This window comes from Paramisgurnus dabryanus, chromosome 3 (assembly GCF_030506205.2).
Source record: "Paramisgurnus dabryanus chromosome 3, PD_genome_1.1, whole genome shotgun sequence".
Taxonomy (NCBI): Eukaryota; Metazoa; Chordata; class Actinopteri; order Cypriniformes; family Cobitidae; genus Paramisgurnus; species Paramisgurnus dabryanus.
Window position 1 is genome coordinate 21,740,134 of NC_133339.1, and position 27,622 is coordinate 21,767,755.

General features: G+C 39.6%; 1 protein-coding gene across 3 annotated transcripts; it reads left to right on the forward strand.

Annotated features, from left to right (window-relative positions):
• taok2a (TAO kinase 2a) lies at positions 1-26,467 on the forward strand. 3 transcript variants are annotated; one of them, XM_065252701.2, is made up of 20 exons: positions 10-855; positions 8,531-8,671; positions 8,792-8,863; positions 9,300-9,401; positions 9,484-9,529; positions 10,562-10,658; positions 12,413-12,526; positions 13,100-13,191; positions 13,528-13,621; positions 13,835-13,916; positions 14,305-14,472; positions 14,963-15,166; positions 15,252-15,380; positions 17,153-17,389; positions 19,992-20,120; positions 20,310-20,513; positions 20,734-20,973; positions 21,158-21,370; positions 21,647-21,829; positions 22,746-26,467. In XM_065252701.2, the coding sequence occupies exons 2-20, from the start codon at positions 8,540-8,542 to the stop codon at positions 23,685-23,687; spliced, it is 3,480 nt and encodes a 1,159-aa protein (XP_065108773.1). In that variant the 5' UTR covers positions 10-855; positions 8,531-8,539; the 3' UTR covers positions 23,688-26,467. The 3 variants fall into 3 exon arrangements, with proteins under 3 accessions (XP_073669988.1, XP_065108773.1, XP_065108772.1); XM_065252700.2 differs by having other exon boundaries at positions 13-855; positions 21,158-21,379; XM_073813887.1 differs by lacking the exons at positions 21,647-21,829; positions 22,746-26,467 and adding an exon at positions 21,452-21,639 and having other exon boundaries at positions 1-855.
• The last annotated feature ends 1,155 nt before the right edge of the window (positions 26,468-27,622 follow it).

A 27,622-nucleotide genomic window follows, 5' to 3' on the forward strand; every position in this document is an offset into this window, starting at 1 on the left:
TTTTAGAAGAATTTTTTTTGTAAAAACAACAAAAAAAAGACGTGCAACTTTAAAAAAAAAAGGCTGGTGGGGAATGAGTTATAGGACACACCCAAAAGGGCACATTTTTGCTCGCACCTACAAAGTGGCAATTTTAACACGCTATAATAAATTATATATATATATTGTATTTTGAGCTAAAACTGTCAGATAACTTAATACTTTGGTGTAAACAGAGCTAAACTCCAACTAAAACATTTTTTTTGTATAATAATTTTTATACTGTTTCATGACCTCCGTGTTAATTAAGAGATTTAATTCCTTTCGAAGTGTTTTAAATAATCCTTTCAGAAATCCACTTTCCCTTTTCAAGATGGCGAGATCATCTGTCCGCTCTACACCGGAAACACACGACACAAATTTTTGACCTTCCTTCCGGTTGGCTCCCGCCCCACGTAGCCATTTTGCGTTTCCTGGACAAAAAAGGGGATAGATGGAAAGACAATCAGGCACGGAGTAAAATACAGTCTGGAAATTATACAGATAATCATAAGTTTGGATGTAACACTGCAATATGATAGAAGCGGGAGCGGGCGAGCAGTTACACCAGCCGCGGCCCGTCATAAAAGTGCAAACAGTTAGCTAACTCGCTAACGAACCGTTAGCGAGAGATAAAGAGTTCATAGACATTCATGACATTTATAGTTATTTAATTCAGCACTGTTTCATGCTCTGAGGCGGACGTCGATAGAATTATGGACGGTTTGTTGGTCTGAAACGTCGTTGCGGGCAACAACAAACGGCGCGGGTTTTGCGGAGAAAGCCGGATAACCGTTTCCTCGCAGGGTATAAAGAAGAGGATCGCGGCACGCCACGGTAAGACAGGTTGTTTTTCTTGGATGATCTGGATTTCATGGGTTTGGGGATTGTGAAACATTCATAACTAGACCAGGCTTGTAAAGCACCGCATTCTGTTGTTGACAGACGTTTGTCATAAGCCTGTCACTAATGTATCTTCCATAATAACAATATATCAACCATGCTTCTTAGTTAGTGGCTGGACTCAAATCGTAATTGTGGTGTAACTACACCCCATTTTGTAGTAAACAAGTCACAGTGTTTGATTTAACTTCGCGTTTTGTCTAAAAATCTGCAGCTCACTTTGGGTTTGGGACACATCCAGTGTGTTTCTTGCCTATTGTTTAGTTTCCCCTTTCTTGCAGAACACCGGATGCTGCTTGTACCCTCAGCCCGAATTAGCATTTATACAATAGTATGCAAATCTTCACACACTATATAACTACACTTGACAATACTTTGGGTACTAAAGCCAACAAAAGTGCTAACCGGCCAACAAGAGTCCACATAATAAAATAAGTTGTGTTGGTGTGAAAGTGTGCTTTCACTGCAAACACATTATAGCCTTAAGTGCACTCAGTGGGTGGAAAAGAGAAACATTACTGATGCCATTTAAGTTTTAAAGTACAATAATAGCACATTAGGAGCTGCAAGTGTAATCAATATCTGATACGGATCATTTAATGTTAGTGGACAGCGAGAGGGAGTGAATCACATCATCAATACTTTGTTACAAGCGCTTGCTTTGCTGGAAATAGCTTAAGAATATGTTTAAGTTGGGCACAGTTTCCATGGTATGGTTTGCAGCTGTGGATATGCTTTAGATCCTATGTGGGTATCCCTCCTTTAAACAGGAAATGAGAATTAGACTTCTCAACTCCATAGACCATTACCCCACCCTGTTATCAAGCTGTTTGAAGCACGAGAATGTCTGCGTAAAGCGCATATTTATTTGAATACCCCAAACATTGTATTAAATTATATATTCTTAAACGTGTTTTCTTGTTCCCATGTGGTTTGATGTAGTCTGTGTTTATTGTATAGGAGTGCCTGGTAATGATATTATATTTCAATTCTAGTGTCTCTTCTTCAGCTGTTTTCTAGCTACATAGATCTGCTGTCTCATTTTTATGGTGCCCTAAATAGTATGTTTAAAGTCCACATGGAATTAAAATTGACCTGCGTTCTTTATGCATGTTCCTGGCATCAATATTAGCACATTTTTCCAAACATAATTGATGGATGTCTTATCAAAATGTAATATAACATGTTTCTCTAAACAAGGTTTTGTTTTTGTTTTAGCTAGACTGGTGTATGAAACCTCAACTTTTTTGAAGTAATCAATTCCCAATATGTAAACATTGTTTCATTGGTGAAAACATCAGATTACTGAACTCAAATGAGTTGCAAATAGCATTTTGTGTTGAACTCAAAGCACTCAGTGTATTTTTTTTAAACGTATTTACATTTATATGATTAAGTATACATTTTATGTCTACTCCATACATTGGTCATTCTAAGTTCCTTACATTTGCTAATTGGCTAATTAATTATGTAATATAAACTAATTCATAAGCTTGAGTCTCAAAAGCTAGCATGAATGCCAAGAAAACAATAAAAGAATCTCACAAATGGCAAGCCTCCACTTGTCTGCCATTTCATCTAATGTAACCTGTCTATGCAGTGATTTTGTTTTTAGTTTCGGATTGCCGAAACACATAACATTTTGTGATTTTTACTTAACTGTTTACAGCTCACCTACCGGACGATTTCCACTCCTCACTCAGTCAAATGGCTAAATACATATTTACAGTTCCAACGTGCAATCTGAAATTAATATGCAAACAAAACAGAGGCCAATATGTTTTTCACATTTCAGTTTTAGTGTGTACACTGTGGATTAGTTGTTTGTATTTGAACCAGATGCGTTATGCATTAAGCAGGACCTTAACTGCAGGATATGACGGTCTGTTTTTCTTCGCAATAAATGAGGGTTTGAACAGAATGCAAATTGACAACATGGCTACATTAACATGAAGATCAAAAAGATGTAAAGATTAACTGATTTCGAAACGGCTTCATCCAACTAGGGCAGATTACGGCATCTTTATTATTAATGTCTAGTGCCAAGTCTGACAACTTCTAAGTGGGTCACAGACTTCTGGGTCTTTTGTAGTGGGCTGCAGATGGCAGATTGCCGCATAATATTAGCCAAGCCAAAAAAAGAGATGGGCATGTTCAGTTTTGTGCCATTTATGGCTCTTTTCCACTGCGTGGTAAGGCTCACCTTTGGGGGTTCCACTGTGTACAGTACCTGGTATTTTTTTAGTACCACTTCGGTTGAGATTGTGAGTCGATAGGAAGTGAGCCGTACGGATACTATAATGTGACATGTAAAGACTACAGATCAATGATTGGTCAGCGAAAATCATCACTACCAGCCTCATTGCTAAGTGCAAGATTAGCCTAGCTTGTGCACCTTCAAGGGATGTCGTCATCTACACTTTGTTGAACAAATTCCTAAACTGGGTCTAATGGCGCTTTTCCATTGCATAGTATCCCACGGTTTAGTTTAGTTTGGGTCGGGTCAGCTCACCTCACTTTGGCGTGGTTAGCTTTTCCATCGAGTTTAGTATCACTTCGGAGTGGGAGGGATTATAGGCGTGTCGTTATATTTACGCTGCCTACTGCTGTGACATCATACACGTGAGAGCGTTGTTGTACATTCCCATACATTCATTTATTTCTCAGTCTGCCACAAAATTAAAATTGGCCACCACAAATAGATGTTTGCACATCGCGTTTATAACTACCTCTGTCTCACATGACAGTTTCTGTTCAAACACCCGTCAGTCGACGGCGCTCAGCTGAGCCTCATTCAAGTTGCATATAAGCATATATAATGCGGACGTGCACGTCGCGAATGTGCCGCCACAAACTGCAAGTCTGGAAAAAACTGTTATGGTGTCCCGGATTCTCAACCTGCGGATGTTTTTCATCGCTAAAAGGGTGTTTGGAAACTTATAGCAGAACACAGATAACAACATGTTTGCTTGAGACAGCATTAAGCTAGAGCTAATATTTACATTATAGCGATGACGTGACGATTCTCTCAGACCAATCAGTGATCTACAGTGTTTTCGCGTCACGTTTGGTATCAGCTCGGGTCGCTTGGAACCCCAACCGAGGTGGTACGAAAAAAAGTATCAGGTACTACGTACTGCACCCAATGGAAAAGCTCCCAAAAGTAAGCTGACCCGACCCAAACTAAACTAAACCGTGGGGTACTATGCAATGGAAAAGCAAGCCAAACTGAACTTTGATATCAAGTAGAGTTGGAATATATCAAAAGCTTTGGTGTGAAAGTGCACCGAATATGTTGGACAAAATATGCAGCTTGCATTTAATTTATAGTTGTTTAGCATTGTGAGGACTAGGACTGGGCGGTATGACGGTATATTCCGTTACCGCGGAATAAAATGTCAGACGTAACAGATTTTTCTATTCCGTCTATTCCGCGGAATGCAAATAAGTGGGCGTGGCCAACTCTGCCCTCCAGCATGTTAGACTGAGTATGACGGAGAAACATGTAAAATAGTTAACTTATAAAAAATGTACGAGTTATTTGTGTATTTTTATAATAAGTGCCAGTGAATCCACAGTGGGTCACGCAGAGAGACTCTTGTCTTGCTCGCTCTCTCTCTCTCTCTCTCTCTCTCTCTCTCTCTCTCTCTCTCTCTCTCTCTCTCTCTCTCTCTCTCCCCTCATGCAGCAGCCGGCCGGTCTCTCGCGTGCAGAGGACTCTCTAGGCAAGCGCAAGGAGCTGCGACGCGAAATAAAGAGTTCTTCTCGCACATAATGCTAATAGTTGTAAAGTTTTCTAAACTTTAAGCAAGCTAAGACTCGCGTTTATATCAGTGATGTGTGCTGCTTGAGCGACGTAGTTTGACGCGCCATTTGCTTATACAAACATATTTGATCGAAAAAAAAGAGATGCAAATGTTAAGGTATAATAGAAAGTAAAGGGCGTCAAGATCTTAAAAAAAACTTTATGATCATCACATCATAGCACCTGTCACATTTATAGAGCTTCGTCTCTCATATATGCTATACTGTAGTGTTGGGCGATATGCCCCATTTTGAGATCGTCCTATTGTCAGCCTGTGAGATCGGCGATACACGATAGTATCGGGGGGGCGGGGCAGTAGTTTACTCTTTTTTTTATTTGTTCATTTATGACAAGACTTGATTGGTGGAAAAAAGAACAAGAGCAACACCGTCATGAATGCATCTTTCTTAAAACTAATGCCATTAATCTGAGTGCGTCATTAAAGCCCAGACGCTCTTTGCGTGCCAGAGAGGGAGAACAGGACACGCGCTGGTTTTAACCCTCTGCGCGCTAACAACCTCTCTAGTGCAAGGAAATGTCAGAGATAGGGCTGCTCAATTATGGGAAAAATCATAATCCTGATTTTTAACACGATTACTTAATGACTGTAAAAACATGCACCTGCGCAGACACACATAAAAATAATTAAATGCATTTGTTTAGTGCTGTTGCAGAGGGTTACACGTGTCAAGCAGTGGTGCTCTCAGAGGTGCCTTTTTAAACACACTGGTCCAGCGGAACACAATCATATTTTAAACACGAGGGATGTATTGCTAAAACTCCTTGAAAAGCATATCATAAACAGGATTACTATCTGACTTCAAGTTCAGACAGAGCGCAGCTCTGTGCAGCGGGTTATATTTTAAACAAAAGGAATAGTTTGCCTCAGCTCGCATGAAACGCATTAAACCGCACAAATACATAAGGATTACTACTTCAGTTTATGTTTAGACTTCGGACAGATGCGAGAGCGCGTGCATGTGAGACAGAGGGAAGCGTAGCTGCTCATCCACGCGCTGGATTTAGGTGCTAGAACGAGTCCGAGACGCGCGCATTAAGTGCATCTGCGTGCAAGAAGGAACTCTCTCTCTACAAGCTCTCCGCGTAAAGTGAAGCACAAACCCTCATGCGAGGAAAAGCATGCAAAACTATGATGATGATGATGATAATAACAACCATTCGCCAACTATCGTCATGACTATCGCCATGAAAGCCTGCCATTGGCGATATGTCGGACGATCGTCGATACACGATACTATCGTCTATCGGCACAACACTACTATACTGTAGGTATTTATCCTGTCTGTAGGTTTTTGCATATATTTATACCTGTTCATTTTACATATTGCATATGTTTAATGTAATGTATGCATAAATACAAAATACAATGAAGCCATACTATGGCTTCAATAGTCTATGAAATTAATAACTCAATTAAAAACAAGATTCTGTCTAATCAAGACTTATCTGTTGTTATCTTCTGGGCATTTTCACTTTAACATTATTAACTTTAAATTGCTCATATTTTAAAACTGTGGTGAGCATTTAGTTAAAAGCTAGAGTGAGTGGTGTATTTCTGTAAATTTTTATCATCAAAAAACAATATAAACTGAAAAACATGTATACCGTCAAATATTCCGTTCCGTGAAATAAAATGACTCATTCCGTGGAATAAATTTTGTCATTCCGCCCACCCCTAGTGAGGACTGATTTATGAACAGGTGTGTACACACGGGATGTTTTTTTGATGTTTCCGTTGCAAATGAACACAATGCAAGTAGATCACTTTCTCAGAGCTCCAGGATTCCACGATACAAAACTTTCAGCAATCAATAAGAAATTTCATTTTTTCTATACCAGTGTTGATTAGGGGTGTCACGGTTCTCCAAATCCTCGATTCGTTTACATTTTCGATTCTCAGATCATGATTCGATTCTCGTTTTTTTTTTATGCTTTTTAGACTTTTATAAAATATAATATCTGGCCTTGAACCCGGAGATGCCCTGCCATGTTAGTCGTGCTGCCAGTGGAAAAATGTGGTACCAGGGCTCCAGACTAACTTTTTTCACTAGTAGCACAGTGGCCCCCAACTGAAAATTTTAGGGGCGCAACCAAAAAATTTGGGGGCACACACTGTAAATCAACATGCTAACCAAATATTCACATTTCTACTAATTTCCACTGTATTACTTATAAATACTTTAATGATAGATGCAGAAAGTACAATGTGCTGTTTCAAATTCAGTGTCACATCACAAAAAAAGGTCAAATTTACTGGTCGCACATGTGCGCCTGAATGTAAAATTCAGTGGCACACTCTCAAATTTCGGTGGCAAAATGCCACCATTTGGTGGCAGTCTGGAGCCATGGGTACATGCACATACCTGATAAAACGAAACTTCCTGTCAGATGAACATTCCTGTCAGTACTTTGCACCTTAAAAATGGGCTTTTATTTCCATCGGACGAGATTGTGAGACTATACCCCAATAAGTCATGTTTAAATGCTGTTTCAGTGTTTCCCACAGGATTTTGAGAAACTGTGGCGGTGATGACGTCACACACCGATTAGCATATATGTGAGGTCATTGCGTTGTGTTTTACTATTCGGACGGGATTAGTTTTACATAGGGAGGTGGGGTAAAGCAATTATTATCAGAGCTTCTCTGTGATTTAAGTCCTGTCTGAATGCTCCATGTCAGTAATCATTACGGACAATGTCAGTAAAGTTTACGGCGACTTTTACCTTCTATAAAAAGGCCTGGAGAAATTACCTCAGGAAATACTAATCCAGTGCGAATAGACCAGCGGTAAATATACACATATTATAAATGTAAATATACACATTGCGTCATTTCCTGTTAATTTGCGGGCTTCTTTTCAATATAAAAGCGCTTAAAGAAGCATTTACTTGGAAAAACAAGTCAGTGTCAAGTCAGTTTCTGAATAACACGACACAAACTTAAAAAAAGTCAAATTTACTTCTCAGAGGCACAGAACTGTTTCTGAAACTCTCGTTCTCCCCAAACTGGTTTATAACATCCATGACTGTTGATGTTGTACGCGAAAAAGAAACTACACGGAGGAACGCGCGGAGTTAAAATACTTTCCCACTGTTCTGTGAGAGAGGCGCGCTGGCGCTGCAAGTAAAACAGAGAGGGGAGGGGCGTGTGCTTTTGAGGCGCTGACCGCAACGAGAGAGGGAGGAGGGAGGCGCGCTGAGCGCTCGCTACAATGAATTAAGATGTTTTAAATAGTAAAATTAAAATGTAAATGGGAATCATGAAAAATCTATTTGTGGCGGCCCACCACACATAAAGCAATGTATGGGAAACACTGTGTTTTCATAATTCTTAAGCAATTGTAATAAGATGTTGTGAAACAGAACTCAGTTCAGAGAAAGGACCACTCCTGTCACAGACGCCGCTCTGTTGTGCACGCTAGGGAGCTCTGGTCTGATTGAGTTTAGCTGAAGACGGGAGGCGCTTGCTGTTTCTTTTTTTTGTTTAGAGGAGGTTGACTCGCAGCACTCAACACGTTTTTTTTCCCCCGCTTGGCAAGCCGACCGGACTTGACATGGGGGCATGGCAGCATCGTCAATTCCATTTTTTTATTCGAGGTTGTGACTTAATTTCGATCGATTTCGATTAAAACTCGAAATTGTGACACCCTTAATGTTGATACTACAGCAAAAAATATGCCATTATACAGACACCAGTTGGTCAAGTTGGCAGCAAAGTTCTAGCACTTTTGACATTCCTACTAACAGCACATAGATAATGACTCCCTTATTTCTCTTGTTCAGGACTCAGTCATGCCTGCCAGTGTGCGTACTGGAACCCTAAAGGACTCCGAGGTGGCTGAGCTCTTCTACAGAGATGATCCTGAGAAACTCTTCACTGATCTCAGAGAGATCGGGCATGGCAGCTTCGGGGCCGTGTACTTCGTAAGTGAGCCAAGAGTATAATTTCTGGGGGATACCAAGTCCCTGGACCATGCATGTGGTTGTGTTGATTTGCTTGTTTGTGTTTTTGCGCACTGTATGACAGTATGCCTTGTATTTTAGGCTCACGATGTGCGTTCGAATGAAGTGGTGGCCATCAAGAAGATGTCATTCAGTGGCAAGCAGTCCAATGAGGTCCGCAGCACCATTCTTGCATAGCATTTATACATGTTTACATGGTTGTGATAAGAACTGGTTGATGAAGCTAAAAATTTAAATATCTATTTTTTTAGCCTGGCTGATAACCCACTATTTGTTCATTTATTCATGTATTTTTTTTAAACATGAAAAATCTCATGTGTTAGATCTGTACGTTTTTTTAATATTGACAAGGAATCTTTGAATCAGAAATGATTCATTGCTTCACAGAGATGCACAGATACATTTTACTGAATTTTAAATAAAAGATATGATATTGTAAATTGTCCTAATATTTACAATTCCTAAACTAGACTGACTATATTGCCAACGCAAATATATCATTCAACATGGCTCTTCTTTATTTCTACATCCTAATTATTATGCAACGTTACAGTTTAATACAATGTTTTTGTTTGTTTTTTACCTCCAGAAATGGCAGGACATCATAAAAGAGGTGAAGTTCCTACAGAAGCTCAGACACCCCAATACCATTGAATATAAAGGGTGCTACCTCAGAGAGCACACGGCATGGGTAAGTGTGCATTCATACATGTGCAATAGCGGTGTGATGTTTGTCTGATGTGCTAATGTTGTCTGTCTGTCTCTCCTGTTAGCTGGTGATGGAATACTGTTTAGGATCAGCCTCTGATCTTTTAGAGGGTGAGTAGTTCATGTCTCCCCCTCTTCACAAAACCTTTATTGTTTCCGAATCAGGTCATTAAACTGTCCCTCAGCTGCCCTGTTTTACAGATCTTCATTTTTTGCTGCCTTTGCCATGTAAAGTCCAATAATAAATGCGTACTGTCACACCACAGAAACAATTGCCAAATTTAAATGAGAAAAAAACACCAAGTAAATAAAATAAGTTATCAAAATCTTGAAAGAGTAGGCAACATTCTCTGCTCTCAAATGGTGGAGGCGTGTCCATTGTCTGCTTTGAAACCACAGCCACTTGTAGGAATGCTACTATCTCTTTTTAACTTTCAAATATTGCTACAACCTGAATGGATGCTTGCAATTTTGTTAGAGGCGCGGCCATACTCTGTGGCTCCAATACGTCAACTAGCCACCCTTTTAACTTCGCCCAAATAATCCTGAACTGGGGGAAAGCGGTGTAACTCCATAATATTCAGTATTACATAGTTCACTATGTAACGTTGTTCAGCAATAAATTTATAAGTTTAAAAACAATTGTTGGAAATTATTTTACACTTTTTAAAGAACTACTCAAATTTATTTAAAAATTGTGATAATTTACTCACCCCCATGTCATCAAGGAGGAGAAATTAAGTTTTTTGAGGAAAACATTCCAGGATATTTCTCAATTAAATAGACTTAATTGGACCCCAACAGTTTAAATGCAGTTTAAAATGTCAGTTTCAATGCAGCTTCAAAGGGTTCTTAATTATCCCAACTGAGGTATAAGGGTCTTGTGTAGCAAAACAATTGTCATTTTTGGCAGTAATAAAAATAGGCACATTTAAACCACAACTTTTCATCTTGCACCAGCCTGGTGAGGCCCATCGCAAACTCCCGTAATTGCGTGTTACTGTCTGGGTCCAATAAAGTCTTTTTTTGAATGACATGGGGGTAAGTAAATATTGATAAGGAAACATGCAGGTTTTGTGTAAATAACTTTCCCTTTGTGAAATATGTTATTGTGTACATACTTAAATATGTATTATCTCACAGTGCATAAGAAGCCTCTACAAGAGGTGGAAATAGCTGCTATTACCCATGGTGCACTACAGGGCCTCGCCTACCTTCACTCTCATAACATGATACACAGGTGAGACCACTGGCACTGCCACTTGCTTCAAATTCTGTTCTTTAATTTATCATTGATTTATATATCTTCTTAGTTTGGGATTTTCTGTTGTTTACATTTTTATGCGTTAAGCCAACACTTTTTCATCAGCATTTTAAGAATAAGGAAGCATTTAACATTTTGCTGTAAGAGCTAATAATAAACACAATAGGGTGATTCTCACGAAATCCAGATTTAGAAGGTGTCCCGCGTCAGAAATTTTAAAAAGCCCTTGAAGCCAATTTTTTGCACATATAAGATTAAGGTCTGAACTTGCTATAACCATTATTTTTAAAGGATTTAAAAAGTATTTCCTATAAAATTATTTACAGTTTTTAGATTATCATTATCAAAATGTTTAATTACCGCAAAATAACATTATATTAAATATATGCATTTACAAACTCATGTTTCGGTAATGAGAACTAAAAAGTTGTGTAGGTACTATGACAAACAAAATTTCAACTTTTATCTGGAAAAAAAAATAAGAACTGCTTACCTGGTAGCAATCTTGAGTTTCACAGTCAGTTATGTCCATTCCAACAAATTTTTTTTTTGTTAGTTCCTTGAGGGCTTAAACAATGATTGAAAATTGTTGTGGAGGATGAGAAAATTTGTCTTGGACACATTTATATTCCTTACAGGGTTCCCACAGGTCCTTGAAAGTTTGTGAATCTGGGAGAAAAATTTTATGCAAGAAGTTTTTTGGGAAGTAAATCCATATTATTCCCTGTGTAGTGTAGGATAATATCATAAAAATTCTATACTTTTTAAGCACACGTGCTAAACTGTTCGCTTTAAATGCTTATATCTTCTGTATGCGAATGTTGATTCATACCAAAATGCTTTTTTCCTTTTTTGTGTTTTGAAACCCTCTCGGCACCATTATATCCCTGAGAAGGGAACGAGGCACTGCGTCTCCCTTTCCATACTTCCTGCATCCTTGTAACACCATTTTTGGCAATATTTAAGATAGCAATATACTTCCTGGTTCCCGTGTCACCCTGTCTTTGTCATTAAGCCTCACCATTGGTTGAATTTGATATACACATTCAGACGCACCTACCCTTGGAGGCGTCCCCAAAGTGTCACTGCTGTGACGCAGCACAAGTTCCCTTGAAAGGGAACTGTAACAATGTATCTTTAAAGGTAACACAATGTAACCTTGCTCTCACTTGAAATGTGTCCCCACATTTAGTCCTTGAATTTGAGAGTATTGGACTTGGAAAGTCCTTGAAAGGTCCTTGAATTTGAAGTTAACTAAAGTGTGGGAACCCTGTCCTTATTATTGTCTCTAGATTTACCAATGATCACCAAATACCACATGTTTCTTTACTGTAAATGTTTATAGTAACATGCACTGAAGCTTTTTATTTTTTAGATTTTTTAATCATAAATATTTCCATGTCAAAGAACCCAAATCCAGTCATGGACACGTTACGGTAATAAAAATGTTCCCCTTAAATGTGGAAAATAAACAAAATTGGTTTGTATGATGTAATTTGAAATCATGTGAAAAATAGTACACAAAGAGATGTTTATAAGTCTATTTTCGCGAGAATCACCCAATATACAAATAATACAAATAATATAACTAATAATATTAAAATAGGGAAGAGAACGACATAAGAGCATTTTTTATCTTTAACAAAAGTTTAGATTTTTCCACTTTGCTGTGAATGGTTTGTTAAGTCTTATAAGATGCACAAATATTTATGGATTGTTGACTTTTTCAGAGATGTGAAGGCAGGTAATATACTGCTGTCTGAGCCTGGTCAGGTCAAGCTTGGAGATTTTGGCTCCGCCTCTATCGTTTCTCCTGCCAACTCTTTTGTGGGCACTCCATACTGGTAAGATCTGGTTGAACCACAGTTTTAACAAGACTAACATTTTTGACAAGTGCATTTAGGGGCAGTTTCCCGGACAGGGTTTAGATTAATCAAGGACTAGGCCTTAGTTATAATATGACATTTAAGTCGTTTTTACAAAAAAAAAAAAACAATACTGGTGTGCATCTTGAGACAAAAAAATTGGCATTGATATATGTTAAGATATGTCGGGGCAAGAGGTTTTTTAAAAACAGCACCTCAAACATGCATTTTAACATGGAACTAGAGTAAGCCCTGAATGGGAAACCACACCTTAAAATATTTTGTGCATAAAGAAAAACCAGTTAAAAATAGTAACAGCGTGAATTAAACCAGTGCACTGAAACTGGCATCTGATTTCCAAGAAAAATGAAATGAAGTTACTCTGACGGCATACTTTCAAAGTGAAAGTTTTTAAGTGATTTAAGAACTGTATGACATTGCTATGTACAATAAAAACCTGGCCATTTTATTGCTCATTCTAAATTGCTTGTTTTTGCCAACACAAAGAGCAAGTTTGTTCTGTTTATCGTAATCATGTCCTCTCGTGTTTAGGATGGCTCCCGAAGTGATCCTGGCCATGGACGAGGGGCAGTATGACGGGAAGGCGGACGTCTGGTCTCTAGGCATCACCTGCATTGAACTAGGTTTGCGATGTTAAAACTGACCTATGACTTTCCACCCCTCGCTGACCCCAAATCTTTAGGTCTTTTCAGGCATTAAAAGGGTTTATTTAGGGCAGTCTGTGTTGACTGTCTTGCTATGGAAAGAGATTTGGGTTTTAGTGTCTAAACTGCTTTGTGTTGTTAGTTGACTTCTCTATCTCTCCCTCTCATTCATTTGCCCTCCTGATGATTCATCTTTTGCTTTTATTGTAACTCTAATAGTTGTCAACTCATTCTTTATTTTGTGCTTCGTTCTCTTTTTGTCTCTTTTGTTTGTTTGCTCTGGTTTTATATATCTTTTTGTCTCTCTCCCTGCAGCTGAAAGGAAGCCACCCTTGTTCAATATGAATGCAATGAGTGCCTTATACCATATTGCGCAAAACGAAAGCCCTGTCCTGTCATCAAACCACTGGTGAGAACTGGTCTAGTTTGGTTTGTTTTGTTTTGGCATTGCCTATTGATATTTTCTATTTGTTCTTCAAGTTTGGTCTATTTTTAAGTTATATGTTAAATTTATGATCTTATAATAATCTCATAATTAAAACTTTACTTTCAGACTGTATGTGTTGTTCGGTTGGTATATTTGTATGTTCATCTCCCTTATTCTTCTCTCTCTTAAATGCAGGTCGGACTACTTCCGTAACTTTGTGGACTCTTGTCTTCAAAAGATCCCTCAGGACAGGCCTACCTCAGATGTGCTGCTCAATGTACGACATAAACACACTCGGACTTTTCACACATATCCCGCTTGTCTTGATTATGCAATCTCTGGTCACGACTAAATGCCCCACAATGGCAAGACACAATCATACACCCAGATTGACAAACAAGAAATGCTTTCAAAGTTTACAATTGAATTTTGAGTGATTTGATATCACATTCGCTGTCTCCGACTATGATTTATACTGTGACAGACAAGATGGATTAGGCTGTTCTAAATTCAGAATTTTTTAGTCATAACTGTTAAGTATCATCAACAAAACAATTAAATTGATTTGTAGTTATTTATATGCCAATTAATTGTTATTAAGTGTCTTGGCACACCCTAAGGTTCTCCAGTCAAGATCTGTCTCACATGTGACGTTCTCTCTTCAGCACCATTTTGTGGGTCGAGAGCGCCCCCATTCTGTAGTGATGGATCTGATCACTCGCACCAAAGATGCTGTGCGAGAGTTGGACAACCTGCAGTACAGGAAAATGAAAAAGATCCTCTTTCAGGAAACTCATAATGGCCCTACACAAGAGGGAGGAGAGGAAGAAGAGGTGACGTTTATTTCTTTACATAACACGTCAGAATACATAAGTATTTAAACCATTTGAGCGGTATGATCACATGTTTGTCATGGGTAAAGGTGCCGCCCAGAGAGTACCATCAGATATTTGAGAACAAGCAGTCACGTCACCAGTTGCTGAAAGAGAGTTGTGCTGAATGATTGGTATTCACCAGGTTTTCATTCATGTCACAGACATTTAAACATTCACACGAGTACTGCTATGAAAGTTTTTGTCATAACAATCATAAGTAATTGGTGACGCCATTCTCCTCTATTAAGTTGACAACACACAACATGCACTCATTGGCACAAACATGCTTTTAACACTAAAGCAACACTTTCTAATGAATATATAGTGTTATCAGCACTTATGTGCAATAATAACTATGTGCAATAATAACTCAAAACTCATGGCATAAAAGGTTAAAAAAAATAAAAACTCACAGGAAATCTTTGTGTGTGTTTGTGTGTGTTTGAAGGAAGCAGAGCCATACTTGCAGACGGGCACTGTGAACAGTATGGAGAGCTCTCAGTCTGTGCCGTCTATGTCCATAAGCGCCAGCTCTCAGAGTTCCTCGGTCAACAGTTTGGCTGACGGTTCGGACGACAGTGCGGAGATGGCCATGATGCAGGAGGGAGAACAGACTGTTACCTCTAATAGCTCCATCATTCACCGTCCCACTGTACGTAGTCAGAGAATGTAACTTTAAAAACCTGTACTTTTTGCATGTAGTTAGTTACATTGTATTTCGAATATCTGTCTGGCAGGCTCGTGATAACATCTACGACGACCCTTATCAGCCTGAGATGGAGTCGCAGCAGCCCCCATCGTCGGCCGCCCGGAGGAGGGTGCAAAGGAACCGAGATCATTTTGCAACCATTCGCACGGCCTCTCTGGTGAGCAACTGACCGAATTGCAACTCTGAACCCATATTTGTCACACACTGTGTAGCAGAATGAGTTGTTAGCAGGTTATGGTTTTCATCAGGCCAAACCAAAAGGTTAAATGGAACTGAGAGCACTATTATTATTTTAAAGGTGTCTCTCCAACCCTGTTCCTGGATGGCATCTATCCTGCAGATTTTAGTTTCAACACCAATCAAATACACCTGAACCTGCTAATCAAGTTCTTCAGGGCTACCTAAAAATGTACAGCATAGGGTTGGATCTAAAATAAGCCGGAACAGGTGCCCTTCCAGGAACAGCTGAGTCACACCATTGCATAATATTTGAGTTTTCCAAAGACATCTCATTCCTGCAGTTTGAAATCACCTTAGTTTGCTACGTCACACACATGTAACTAATCACATTTGAATTCACACATGCTGAATTCATGCACCGTGTGTAATAGGTTAAGCCAGTGTTTCCCAACCCAGTCCTAAGTTGCACTCCTCCCAGTATGTTTTAGATCTCACCTGATTCACTTATCAGCTTCCTCCCAGAATGTTGGAGATGTCTTCCTAATTAACACACTAACAAGCTGATGTGTTAAATCAGGTGTTTTATATAGGGGGATGTTTTATCTAAAACATCCTGGGAATGATGCCATGTAGGACTAGGTTGGGAAACACTATCAGGCTTTGTCCACACGAAGCCGGTCCATTCCCCTTTCCGATCATTTTTTTCCTCGTTCTAAAAAATAATCCATAAACACGGCGTCGTCTCAAGAAATATCTGCGCACACACGAAACCGACTGAAAGCGGTGTAGTATATATGCCAGACCAGTACGGGGCGCTGTAATTCTGCCACAGATATACACTATACACGGAGAAGAAGACTTTGAGCATGCGCATAACCTTGTATACGAACCAAGAAGAAGAAGTGATGGCGAACGCAACAACTTCAAGAGCAAGAGCGTAGTCTTTCTCCTGGTTGTCTTCCGCGGTGGATCTAAGAGCATGTGGCGTATGGTGTTGTTCATTATTGCTTGTTGCTCACCACAATTGCATAGAAGCAATAGATTTTGCTGTAATAACGCTAGTAGGCTTAGTAGCTTCTGTAGCACGAACACAATTATGTAGTCCGCCATTATTGTTGTTGCTGTTACGTGTGACGCTTCCGATGTGATGTGATGTGATGACGTTTTCGCTTCACAAAATATACGGATTGGCTGTACACACGAAACCGCAAGGGTGTCGATTTCAGATTTAGCCACTTTAGGACCCGGTTTCAAAAAATAGCGGTTTCAGTCTCCCAAAACGCCGGATCCGTGTGGATGAAACGCCAATACGATAAAAAATTTATACGTATGCAGTGATACGCTTCTCCGTGTGTACAGCCCCTCAGTGCTAAAAACAGTTAGTGCTGCAAAGCGCAGTTTATTTATTAATTTAAGGACTTTTCAGTTATGTCTCTAAAACTATCAAAATTACCATCAGCTTACCTTTATGAAAGGATGGAGGTGGGGACTAATTTGCATATTCATATATCGGCATATACTCAATGAGGGAATTACACGCAGGCCGTTTTAAAGCATGTAGAAATTTACTCTCACAGGAAAAACTTTTACTTTTGCTATTATGATGTTCAAAGAGCTTAACGTGATAAAATTATCGGCTACTAGAAGACAAGAAGTCTGTGTGGGCCGTGGGTTCTCACATTTTGCTGTATTTGGAAGTCCATTCCTGTTTTGATTATTCATCCGAACTAAATCTTTTTCTCTGTGCAGGTTACCAGACAGATACAGGAGCATGAACAAGGTTCAGCTCTAAGGGAGCAGATGTCTGGATACAAGCGCATGAGGAGGCAGCACCAGAAACAACTGCTGGCTCTAGAGAACAAACTCAAATCTGAGATGGACGAGCACCAGCTCAGACTGGACAAAGAGCTGGAGACTCAGAGAAACAACTTTGGCGGTGAAGCTGACAAGCTGAGTAAGAAACACCAGGCCATCCTAGAAAAAGAGGTGAGAGATGTTAACCCTTAAAATATGACTTTATACTTTACGTCCCATGTATTCAAACCCACGACTTTGTGCTCTACCAGTTGTATTGTATTGTTTATCTTAGAAGTTATTAAACTAATAAAATGTTGGGTGGTAATTCATTTTGTTTATTGAGAATGCAGATTGAAATATGGATACTTGATTTTGGTTTGTGTGTTAATTTGGGAATCATTAGCTACAATCACATGGACACCTTTTGCCTTCGAAATGAAATCATTCTGATTGATAAATCCTATAATAGCATTAAAACTGCATTCAGACTAGCAGTAGCAGAGCGATGCGATCTTATTCATTTCAATTGAAGCTTGCCGACATCTAGTGACCGTTGGCGACCAGATGCAGTGTGTTTAGTCGCGCAACAAAGTTGAGAAAAGTTTAACTTTATGCAAATGATGAGCGACTTTCTGGAGCGACTACCAATATATTGAAGAAGTGGAACTCACGTCATCCGTCTCTCGGCAGTAACTGGAACGAATGTTACCCATTTGTTTATGACAACCAGATTTAGAAACGTCGCCTAGAAAGTTGCTGCTAGTCTGAATGCAGCTTTACACTTACGGTAAGCCCTATTCGGACAGGATTATTTTACGGGGGTAGCTGGCATAATGTAATTTTACCACAGGACGTCTGTAGTATTGATGGTCAATTCGCACGGGATTAGAAATCTCAGTTAAAGTGGGAGGGGTAACTCAATTACGCAGCACATCACCTCTCTCATCGTCATGTGCACATTACCTTGCTTCCTGATATCACATGTGCAAACAACATGACACAGACGAGAAAAATTTAAAACATGTTTAATTTCACTTTGGGGAGAACGTCAGTTTCAGAAACATTGCTGTGAAGTGATTTTTACTTTTTTTTTTATCTGTGTCATGGTATTCGGGAACTGACTTTCCATTGACTTGTTTTTCCACCTAGAACGCAAGTAAATGCTTCTTTAAGGGCTTTTATATTTGAAAGAAACTCGCAAAATAACAGTAAATGATAAAATTTAAGTGTATATATTTACAGTCTGTTCGCACTGGATTAGTATTACCTGAGGTAATTTCTCTGGACCTTTTTACAGAAGGTAGAAGACATGGAGCATTTGGACGGGACTAAAATCACAGAGAAGCTCTATTAAAAATTGCTTTACCCCACCTCCCTATGTAAAACTAATCCTGTCTGCATAGTAGGGGAGAGCATGCAATCTAAGGCTTTTTGGTTTTGGCTCAGTCAATAAAAATATTTGAGTTTTTTTTACACAAGCAACACAGACATCTCTGCTACAAATTACCATTTGAAGTTTGTTTCTAGTACTTACCATTCTTGGACAATTACACCAAACATGACAGAAGTGCAAACGTAACAACTTACCCCATAGGTAGGGTTAATTGTTAGCCTGGTCCAACCTAATGAAAATTAAGCGGAAGCACGTAGGAGGGCGGAGCCAGGCTAGTTAATTGTAACACTTGCTAAAAATTAAGTTTGCAGGCTAATAATTTTATACTATTTTGTCTACTACTAATACTTATTATATACTATATAGACACTATTCATCTAACCATAGTTCAATTATAAATAGATACAAATGTCTAAATATGTGAGAAAAGCAGCAGAATTATGACAAAAAAATTCATATGTGATCCAGTCTGTAAATAACATACTAAAGTCTCAAAATCAAATTCAGAGATAATGAAAATCAAAGTCTGATTTTAGCCATTCATTTCATTATGATTTTAATATTTGACATGACCTTATTCTATCAATATTAAAGTTAATATTACAAAAATATATATTCAAATATAATTTTGACACAATTTTTGATAAGACAGGCACATGTATTTTGTTTACAGCCAGCAATCATTAGTGTGTAGCCTTTTCAAATCGTAAGTGCTGAGGGGTTAGTTAGTAACACAGCGTTACAACTAACCCCGCTCGGTGAAAATATCTTCAAGCCTACCAAGGAAGTTGCTAAGAGCTGCAGACATATCTCAAAAGGATGCCATGTTTTAGTCAACAAGACACTGATTAAGATGACATAATATTGGTTTGTATCTTACACACCCAACACAGAAACCGGGAAAAAATATGTTGAAAAATGTACTTACATGACACCAAAACACTCTTTCATCGATAACTATATAAAAACATTATGGGGCGGTTTGGATTGGGGATTGGATTAGTCCTAGACTAAAATAAATGTAAGAGCGGTCCAAACAGAAAACATCTTGCACTGACATATCTTAAAATACATCAGTGCCCTTTGTTTTGCCTCAAAATGCACACAAGTAATGTTTTTGAAAAGGCATGTTTGTTAAAACTTGTAATATTTCCTAATAAAACTAATGCCTAGTCCTGGCTTAAGCTTATCTCGATCCGGGGAACCACCCCCATACCTTTCCATTAATTTGCGGGACCAATTAGACTTTTAATCAATTTGGCTCTTTTTATTCTGATCGAGGTGTTTACATAGAGTATTTTTATACAGATTGAACATTTAAACCAATTACAATTGTAAACGCAGCTATTGTTATCATTGGGATTTTGTCTGATTTATTTCTTTGATCTGTGGTTTCAGATCAAAGCTGCTCAGACAGAAGAGAAGAAGTTTCAGCAGCACATACTGAACCAGCAGAAGAAAGAACTCAGCAGCCTTCTGGATTCACAAAAACGACAGTACAGACAACGCAAGGAACAGCTTAAAGAGGTACACACACACACTCACACACTTCTCAGTGCTGCATAATAATGAATTCAGAGTAATTATAGCCGATAAAGCGTTGAATTATAAATGGGTCAAAATGCTGCGATATGTGGGTTGCCTTGTAATTCCTATCATATTCACCACATATTCATCACGCCTTTGTGACCCTGAATTCCTTCGCCATGGCAACAGGAGCTGAGTGAGAACCAGTCCACACCGAAGCGGGAGAAGCAGGAATGGTTGGTGCGTCAGAAAGAGTGCATGCAGCAGGTCCAGGCTGAGGAGGAGGCAGGGTTGTTACGGCGACAGAGGCAGTATTACGAGCTTCAGTGCCGACAGTACAAGAGGAAGATGCTTTTGGCCAGACACAATCTGGAACAGGACCTGCTCAGAGAGGTGAGACTGACACTGGCCTTCGCTTGCTTGCTTGTTTAAGTCTGCAAGAACGTAGGTTGGTTATCTGTCAATCTACGATTCAGAAAAGTCTATTTTGCCTGGCCCACATTGTTGTCACCACTATTTTATACGTTACCTCTCATATTACTCTCATATTCACTTCTTGATCTTTTCACATGTAACACCAAATCTCTTCCTTTATCTGTTCGCCCCACTAAAGGACCTAAACAAGCGCCAGACCCAGAAGGATTTGGAGTGTGCAATGTTGTTGAGACATCATGAGACCACTCAGGAGCTGGAGTTCAGGCAGCTGGCGCTTGTTCAGCACACTCGGGCCGAACTGATCCGCACTCAGCACCAGAGCGAGCTGGCCAATCAGATGGAGTACAATAAGCGTCGTGAGCAGGAACTACGCCAGAAACACGCAGTGGAGGTCCGCCAGCAACCCAAGAGCCTAAAGGTACGAAGGGGTGTTTCAAACCGCTGTTTTGTGTTTGTTTAGGAAAAATGGGCTTGTCCATACAGATTCCTTTGCATTCATGGGCTCGCACCTGCATAAACATTCCACCGATGTAAACATATGAACCAGATGTGTGCTTAAATGTTGACTTGAATCATCAGTTGTTTGGCCTTTGTCCTTCCAGACGAAAGAGCTGCAGATAAAGCGTCACTTCCAAGACACCTGCAAGATTCAGACCAGGCAGTACAAAGCCCTAAGAAACCACCTGCTGGAGACCACGCCCAAATCGGAGCATAAAAACGTGCTGAAGAGACTCAAAGAGGAGCAGACGCGTAAACTGGCCATCCTGGCTGAGCAATACGACCATTCCATCAAAGATATGCTGTCCACACAGGCTGTGAGTAAGGCAAGGAGAGACAGTCTTTAATGCATTTCACATTCGTTGACATACACTTACACAATGATTTATATTTCACAGACGATGCATGTGTACAGACGAAAACATGGGTGAAAGACTGTCCATGTGACATTTCACTATAAATCTCAAAAGCCAAAAAATATGACTTGTTCACAACAGGTTTCATGTTTAATATGTCTCTTGGTTTTGTGCACCTTCATGTTTAAGCTAAATGCCTTAATTAACTTTTCCTCTACTGATGCTCCACCCCAACAGTTGCGATTGGATGAGACGCAGGAGGACGAGTACCGAGCACTTCGCATGCAGCTGCAGCAGGAGTTGGAGCTCCTGAACGCATATCAAAGCAAAATAAAGATGCACACAGACACACAACACGAGCGAGAGGTCAAAGACTTGGAGCAGAGGGTGTCTATCCGAAGAGCTCTTCTTGAACAAAGGGTAAAGGAACGAAAGAAGGGGGGATTATGGATGTATACATGTTTACACTCAAATTAAAGGCTATCCTTTTCCAAAGGATTGTACAGCTCAATAACACTCAATTTTGGGGGGTTTTCCACTGTACAGTACCTAGTACCTTATACTTTATAAAGTACCCCCTCTGTTGAGGTTCCAAGTGAGTCGAGTAAACCCAAAAGCAAACCGAGCCAAAGTAAATCACACAATTTACTTATCTGTATACCGCTTTTTTTACTGTCCTCAAAACAGGCTGATGTCTTCCTTGTTCCTTGATGTCCCTCCTTCAGAAATACCTATCAAATTTTGATTGTGTAGTTTGTTTAGTGTGTTGTGATTCGGCAGAAGCCGTTTGAGCTTAGCTGGCGACTGACATATTCCTGTGGGCGGAGTTTAGTCAAAAACTTTAATATTGACATCATTCAACCAGGAAGTAGAGGGCTGTAGACAAAACTGTCCGTTCACTGTAGGCTTTGAAAAGCGAATTCTGTTAAAGAAAATATATCGCTTGGCATTAAAATTTGAGCTTTATCATTTTGGAGGTATTACTTAAAGGTGGGGTTCATGATCTCTGAAAGCCAATGTTAATATTTGAAATCACCTAAACAAACACGCCCCTACCCCAATTGAATCTGGACCTTCTTTTGATAGATACGCCCCACATAACGCATCCCAGGCAATGATCAGTCGGTTAGTAGACACGCCCCTTACTGCTGATTGGCTAAAAGTGTGTTTTGGTACTCGGCCAGACTCCTTTTTCCAAAGTGTTTTTCAAAAATCATGCACCCCGCCTTTAAGCCTTAACAGCAACCTTACACACCCACTAAAGCTTGAAAAATGAATTTAGGAAAAATAACCCTTAAACCCTTTGTTTCTCTTTGATCCCTTGGTCTCTCTTTAGATCGAGGAGGAAATGTTATCTCTCCAGAATGAACGTTCTGAGCGGATCCGGGCTCTGCTTGAGCATCAGGCTCGAGAAATCGAGTCCTTCGACTCTGAAAGCATGCGTCTGGGCTTTAGCAACATGGCTTTAAGTGGAATACCTGCCGAGGCGTACAATCAAGGTTACTCCAACCCTCCCTCCTCGGGGTCCGGTGGCTGGCCATCCCGTCCCGTGCCACGCTCGGGCAGCCAGTGGAGTCACGGCGTCCAAAACTCTGCCGCGCCGCCATCCTGGCGGAGTCAGAACAGCACAGCCGGGTTCGGTCGAGCGGACCACGTCTCCGTCCGCGAGAGAGAACGAGAGAGGGATTTGGATGGAATGGGCATCCGTGGCCACCCCAGCTCTCGATCTTCTGTTGCTGCTGCGTCGTCGTCGTCGTCGTCTTCTTCATCGTCATCACATCATCATCATCAACTTCGCTACGTGCCACAACAGTACCACCACCAGAGCACACCGCACCTGTACCGGGATACAAGAGAGCGAGAGTGGGGGGGTGGTGGTAGCAGTGGTGGTGGTGGTGGTGGTGGTGGAGGAAGTGGGGGAAGTGGTGGGAGTCATCACTCATCTTCATCTCATGGCCACTCACATCACTTCTCCTCCCATGCCTCATCTCAGTCCCTGGCTCTTCTCCCACCACCTCCTCCTCCTCCACCCATTTCCTTTTCCTCCTCCTCTCCACAATCCTCCTCCTCCTCATCTTCCTCTCAAAGTGGCTACGGAGGAAGGGTCGAAGGGTTGGCTGTGAGAGGCCCCAATCTGATGGCCCTCAGGAACAGTCCAGGACCTCTTCGGAGGACCGCGTCGGGTGGAGGCGGCGGGTCAGGTGGAGACGGAGGTTTAAGTCGGAGTACGTCAGTGACGTCACACATCTCTAACGGATCCCACCTTTCTTACTCATAGAGGGGTCTCAAAAGGAAGATGCAGGTGCAGTTTAGCGTATTTCTGAGGGGTGTGTTAGAGTTTAACGTGTGCTTCACCTTCAGAGATCAAGTTAGAGAAACAATACTCGGGTATTGTTTATTGTTACAAGGAAAAATCTTAATTATAGGTCAAGAATTGACCAGAGAGGCACGGATGAGGACCACTTCAAACCATTTCTAGATGGAAACACCTGTACTTACAAAAAGATCGATCTCAGGGTTACCAAGGAATTAGGATTTGGGAGGGCTCAGGGTTTAGATCAAGAGCAGAAATGAGTGGAGAGAAAGATAAAAAGTACTGTAAATGAGAAGAAAGGCTTACTGTTGAGTGACAGAAGGGATTCAAATAATATTAGTGGTGCCAATACTGTATATCGGACTCATTGTCTGCTGGTTCATTTTTCCTTTCGCTTTGAAACTCTTTGAGTTCTGCACTTTTTAAGCTTGCACATAATACGTTTCATTTAGATTTTAATACTTAAAAGACTGTGCTTCCAGATATTGTATTGGGATTTGTCCTGTATCGCATAAAGCTGAATTAAGTGCATTTCGACTTTGTTTTTAGAGGAGTTGTTTGCCTAAAATTATATTTTTATTGTTAACTCACCCTCATGTTTTAAAACCATATGATGCTTTTAGCGTTTTCCTCATTCAGCATTTTTTATACCTTTACATCTGTTTCTTTTCTTCATTTTAGAAGAATTGAAATTGGTCACTATATTAATTGTTTTTTTTTTTTTTTTGGTAGTGGTACAGATTTTAATGCTTCCCTCTATGTTCCATAGGAAGTCAAAACAGCATATGGGTTTTAAACATTAACTGGATGAATGAATAATAACAACAAAATCCTTTTTAGTGTCCGAGCATTTGTGAGCCAGTAGACGATGAGTCCGACTAATGTCAGTTTTACTGCTATTCAGGGCAGAGAGATTTGAGTCGGATGCAATAGAAAGGTGCTGTAGCATGTGCAGAAAATGTTTCAGGGAGAAGAGATGTAAACTGAGGAAACCGCAAAGGGCGAATTTTTGTAATTATGTAGATAGAACTAAAACAATACTAAAAGAACATCTATCAGTAAGGGTTTTTAAACTGTACATTTGTAATTGAGACTGGCAGGTTTTTATTTCAAAGTTATTTTGTATTCTGTACGTTTCCTTTTTTTTTTTTTTTTTGACGATGCCACATGTCATACTGCCATCTAGAGGCTCAGCTAAACTAAGGCAACTCCGCCCCACTGTCCTTATAAGGGCATGCTGCCATTCAGTTGCAATTGGTTTTAACTGGGCTACAATTCAGTTTTTAGTTAAAGATTGAACCTGGCTTGGTAAATTAAGCCATCTCCTTGACACTATAGTGTAAATATGATGTACATGTCCATAGAGGGGTTGAGTTACAAATAAATGCATGAAACTGATGTACAGAGACCATTTGTGTACAAACATACACGACAGGCATTTATATATGACTTTTGAGTAAATATGTGTATAGTGTCAAAGGTTTTACAGGAAAGTCATATGATTGTTTCTTGTTTACCACTTTTGATCTATATTGTACTTAAACAATCCGTGTGTATATACAAGCACTAACTCCTTGTATAGGGTAATAATAATTTTGCTATGTGAATCGGACGGTGAGACGGAGAAAAGATGATTATTATTACACCTACTACTGCCGCTGTAATATGTTGTACACTAATTTTTCCTTTTTTTTCTACTTTATCCTCCTTTTTTAAAACTTTTTGTTTAATCGATGCTTACAACTAGGCTGGAAACGTTGGCAGTGTCAGTAAAAGTCTAATTTTAGTCAAAAAATATAAAGACTACCTATCCCAGCATTCCTTGTGTTACATCTCAGGGTAGGAGTCTCTTGTGGAGTGATCTGTCAGGAGAGTAGTATTTTAGAGCCAGTATTAAACTTGTACAGAGCATTTTAAAAGAAAATTTTAGCTGTGTAGACAATTTCTAGGCAAGTGTCTCGAACAACCCCCCTCCAATCCAGCAAGTTTTCTTCCTCCATTTTATGCCGGAATGCATTGTTTCTTTTGCGTATTAAAGAATGGACGAAAGGCAACACAAGCTGTTTACAATTGAAATCTCAGCGTGGTGATAGATAGATAAGGCAGGTATTGCCAACAATATTGTGTTCCTTTTATGTGTTCCCACACTGCCAGCTCTGTTAAAACACCAGCGTTCACTAGGACCGTCTATCTTGTTCTCCGTACCCAAGGAGATACCTCACTTCCCTGTACCTCTCGCTCCATTTCAGTGTTCATATTCTCTCCCTTTAATTTTTGCTCCTTTTACCAGCATTCCTATGTTGTGTGTCCTTAATTGGTTACTAGCATTTATGGACAAAGTAGGGGGATGAATATACACCTCGGCCCACCTGTAGCTCTGGGCCACCATGTAATGTGTTTACAGCAAAACATGCTGGATTCTTCCTAGTGTATCCTCTTGAGAGGGGTTGCGTTATAAGAGGTATGACATTGATTGCGTCCTACAGTGTTTGAAAGATTGGAGCCATGAGGGTGGAGATGAAACTGTGATTGCAGATATATGAAAGATTTTGTCTGTGCTAAAATGTATTTCAAGATTGAAATGTGATGTTTGAAAGGCTGATGGAAAGAACGGGTGTTCAGGACTGTAGGCTCACAAAAAAAGTACTAATTACATTCAGGTGAAACGAATACTGGCGGTCTCACGTGATAAAGGACTTGTACAGTAAAGGATTAACAAGTTATTAAAAAGGATACAAAAATGATCTTGTTTGTGTGATCTGTCTGGGCTGATGTACGTGTTGTCTTTGAACTTGTGTTACTTGTTTGTTTGTTTTTTATTGCAAAAATACACATCTGGCATCTACCATCACCACTGTGATGCTGACTGAAGAAGATAAAAGACCGTTTCCATGGAGACAGAGGCAATGCTAAGGTGAAATTAACTGTGGCCTGCCAAAAGCACATGTTGGGTCTGGGGAAGGGCTATTTTTAGATCAAGTCACAAAAGCGTCCTGGGTGATTTTATGTAATATATTGCAGTAATATTTTCCAGGCCTAATATTTTCCTGTCATTTTGTTCAAATAGCATTATAATCAACAAAAAACAATTCTCTGGTTAGAAATTCTGTAGCATTAATAAAAAATATGATGTAAATGTTAAATTGGTGTATTGCTATTCCTAATGGATGCATGTTTAAAGTAAATAGTTTTTAAATAAACACACAGGAGAAAGTATTGTGTATACCGGAGCCCTTCTAGGTATATATGACTTTCTTACTTTAGCCAATCAGAGATTAAATAATATTCTTGCTACTTTTAGCTTTTTAATGGCATTGGATACGATAGTGCCCCATTTTTAAAGCTCCATCAAGGGCATCCACCATCAAAAACTAATCCATAGATATTTTAATATGTATCTTTCAATGTGAAGCAATGGAGTTTTGTGAGGTAGACAATTTAAATTACATTATAAACTACAGCCACGTGTGTTCATGAGAGAAATTATGTAAGGTAAAAGGCTGACCTCTGACCCAATATAAAAAATACATTGCTTCGGAAGACGTTTAAAATGTATGGATTGGTATTTGATGGATGGATGTGCTTTTGGGATTTTTAAAAACATGGGGCACTATCCAATGCCATTATAAAGCTGAAAAAGCCAGGATTTGATCTCAGACTGTGCAGAAAGTAATACATCTAGGATGGTCTGAGCAGGAGTTTTTAAACTGGGGTAAGTTGACCCTAAGGGGTCCCCCCAGAAGGTTCTAATGGGTCTGTAAATTTCAAGAAAAAAAACGATGAGTAAATTTTGTGACAGTAAATATTAACATTTGTAAACAATTTGCTATCTTCATAATATCTCAATTACTCTCTATCTACCACAGTTTAATTTTTTCTTAATACCAAATATGGATATA

Excerpts from the sequence above, each read along its gene's own strand:
- taok2a (XM_065252700.2), top strand. The coding sequence starts at position 8,540 with ATGCCTGCCAGTGTGCGTACTGGAACCCTAAAGGACTCCGAGGTGGCT. Across the intron at positions 15,167-15,251 it reads CCATCATTCACCGTCCCACT|GCTCGTGATAACATCTACGA; the intron begins GTACGTAGTCAG and ends TCTGTCTGGCAG. Across the intron at positions 20,514-20,733 it reads AACAGGACCTGCTCAGAGAG|GACCTAAACAAGCGCCAGAC; the intron begins GTGAGACTGACA and ends GCCCCACTAAAG.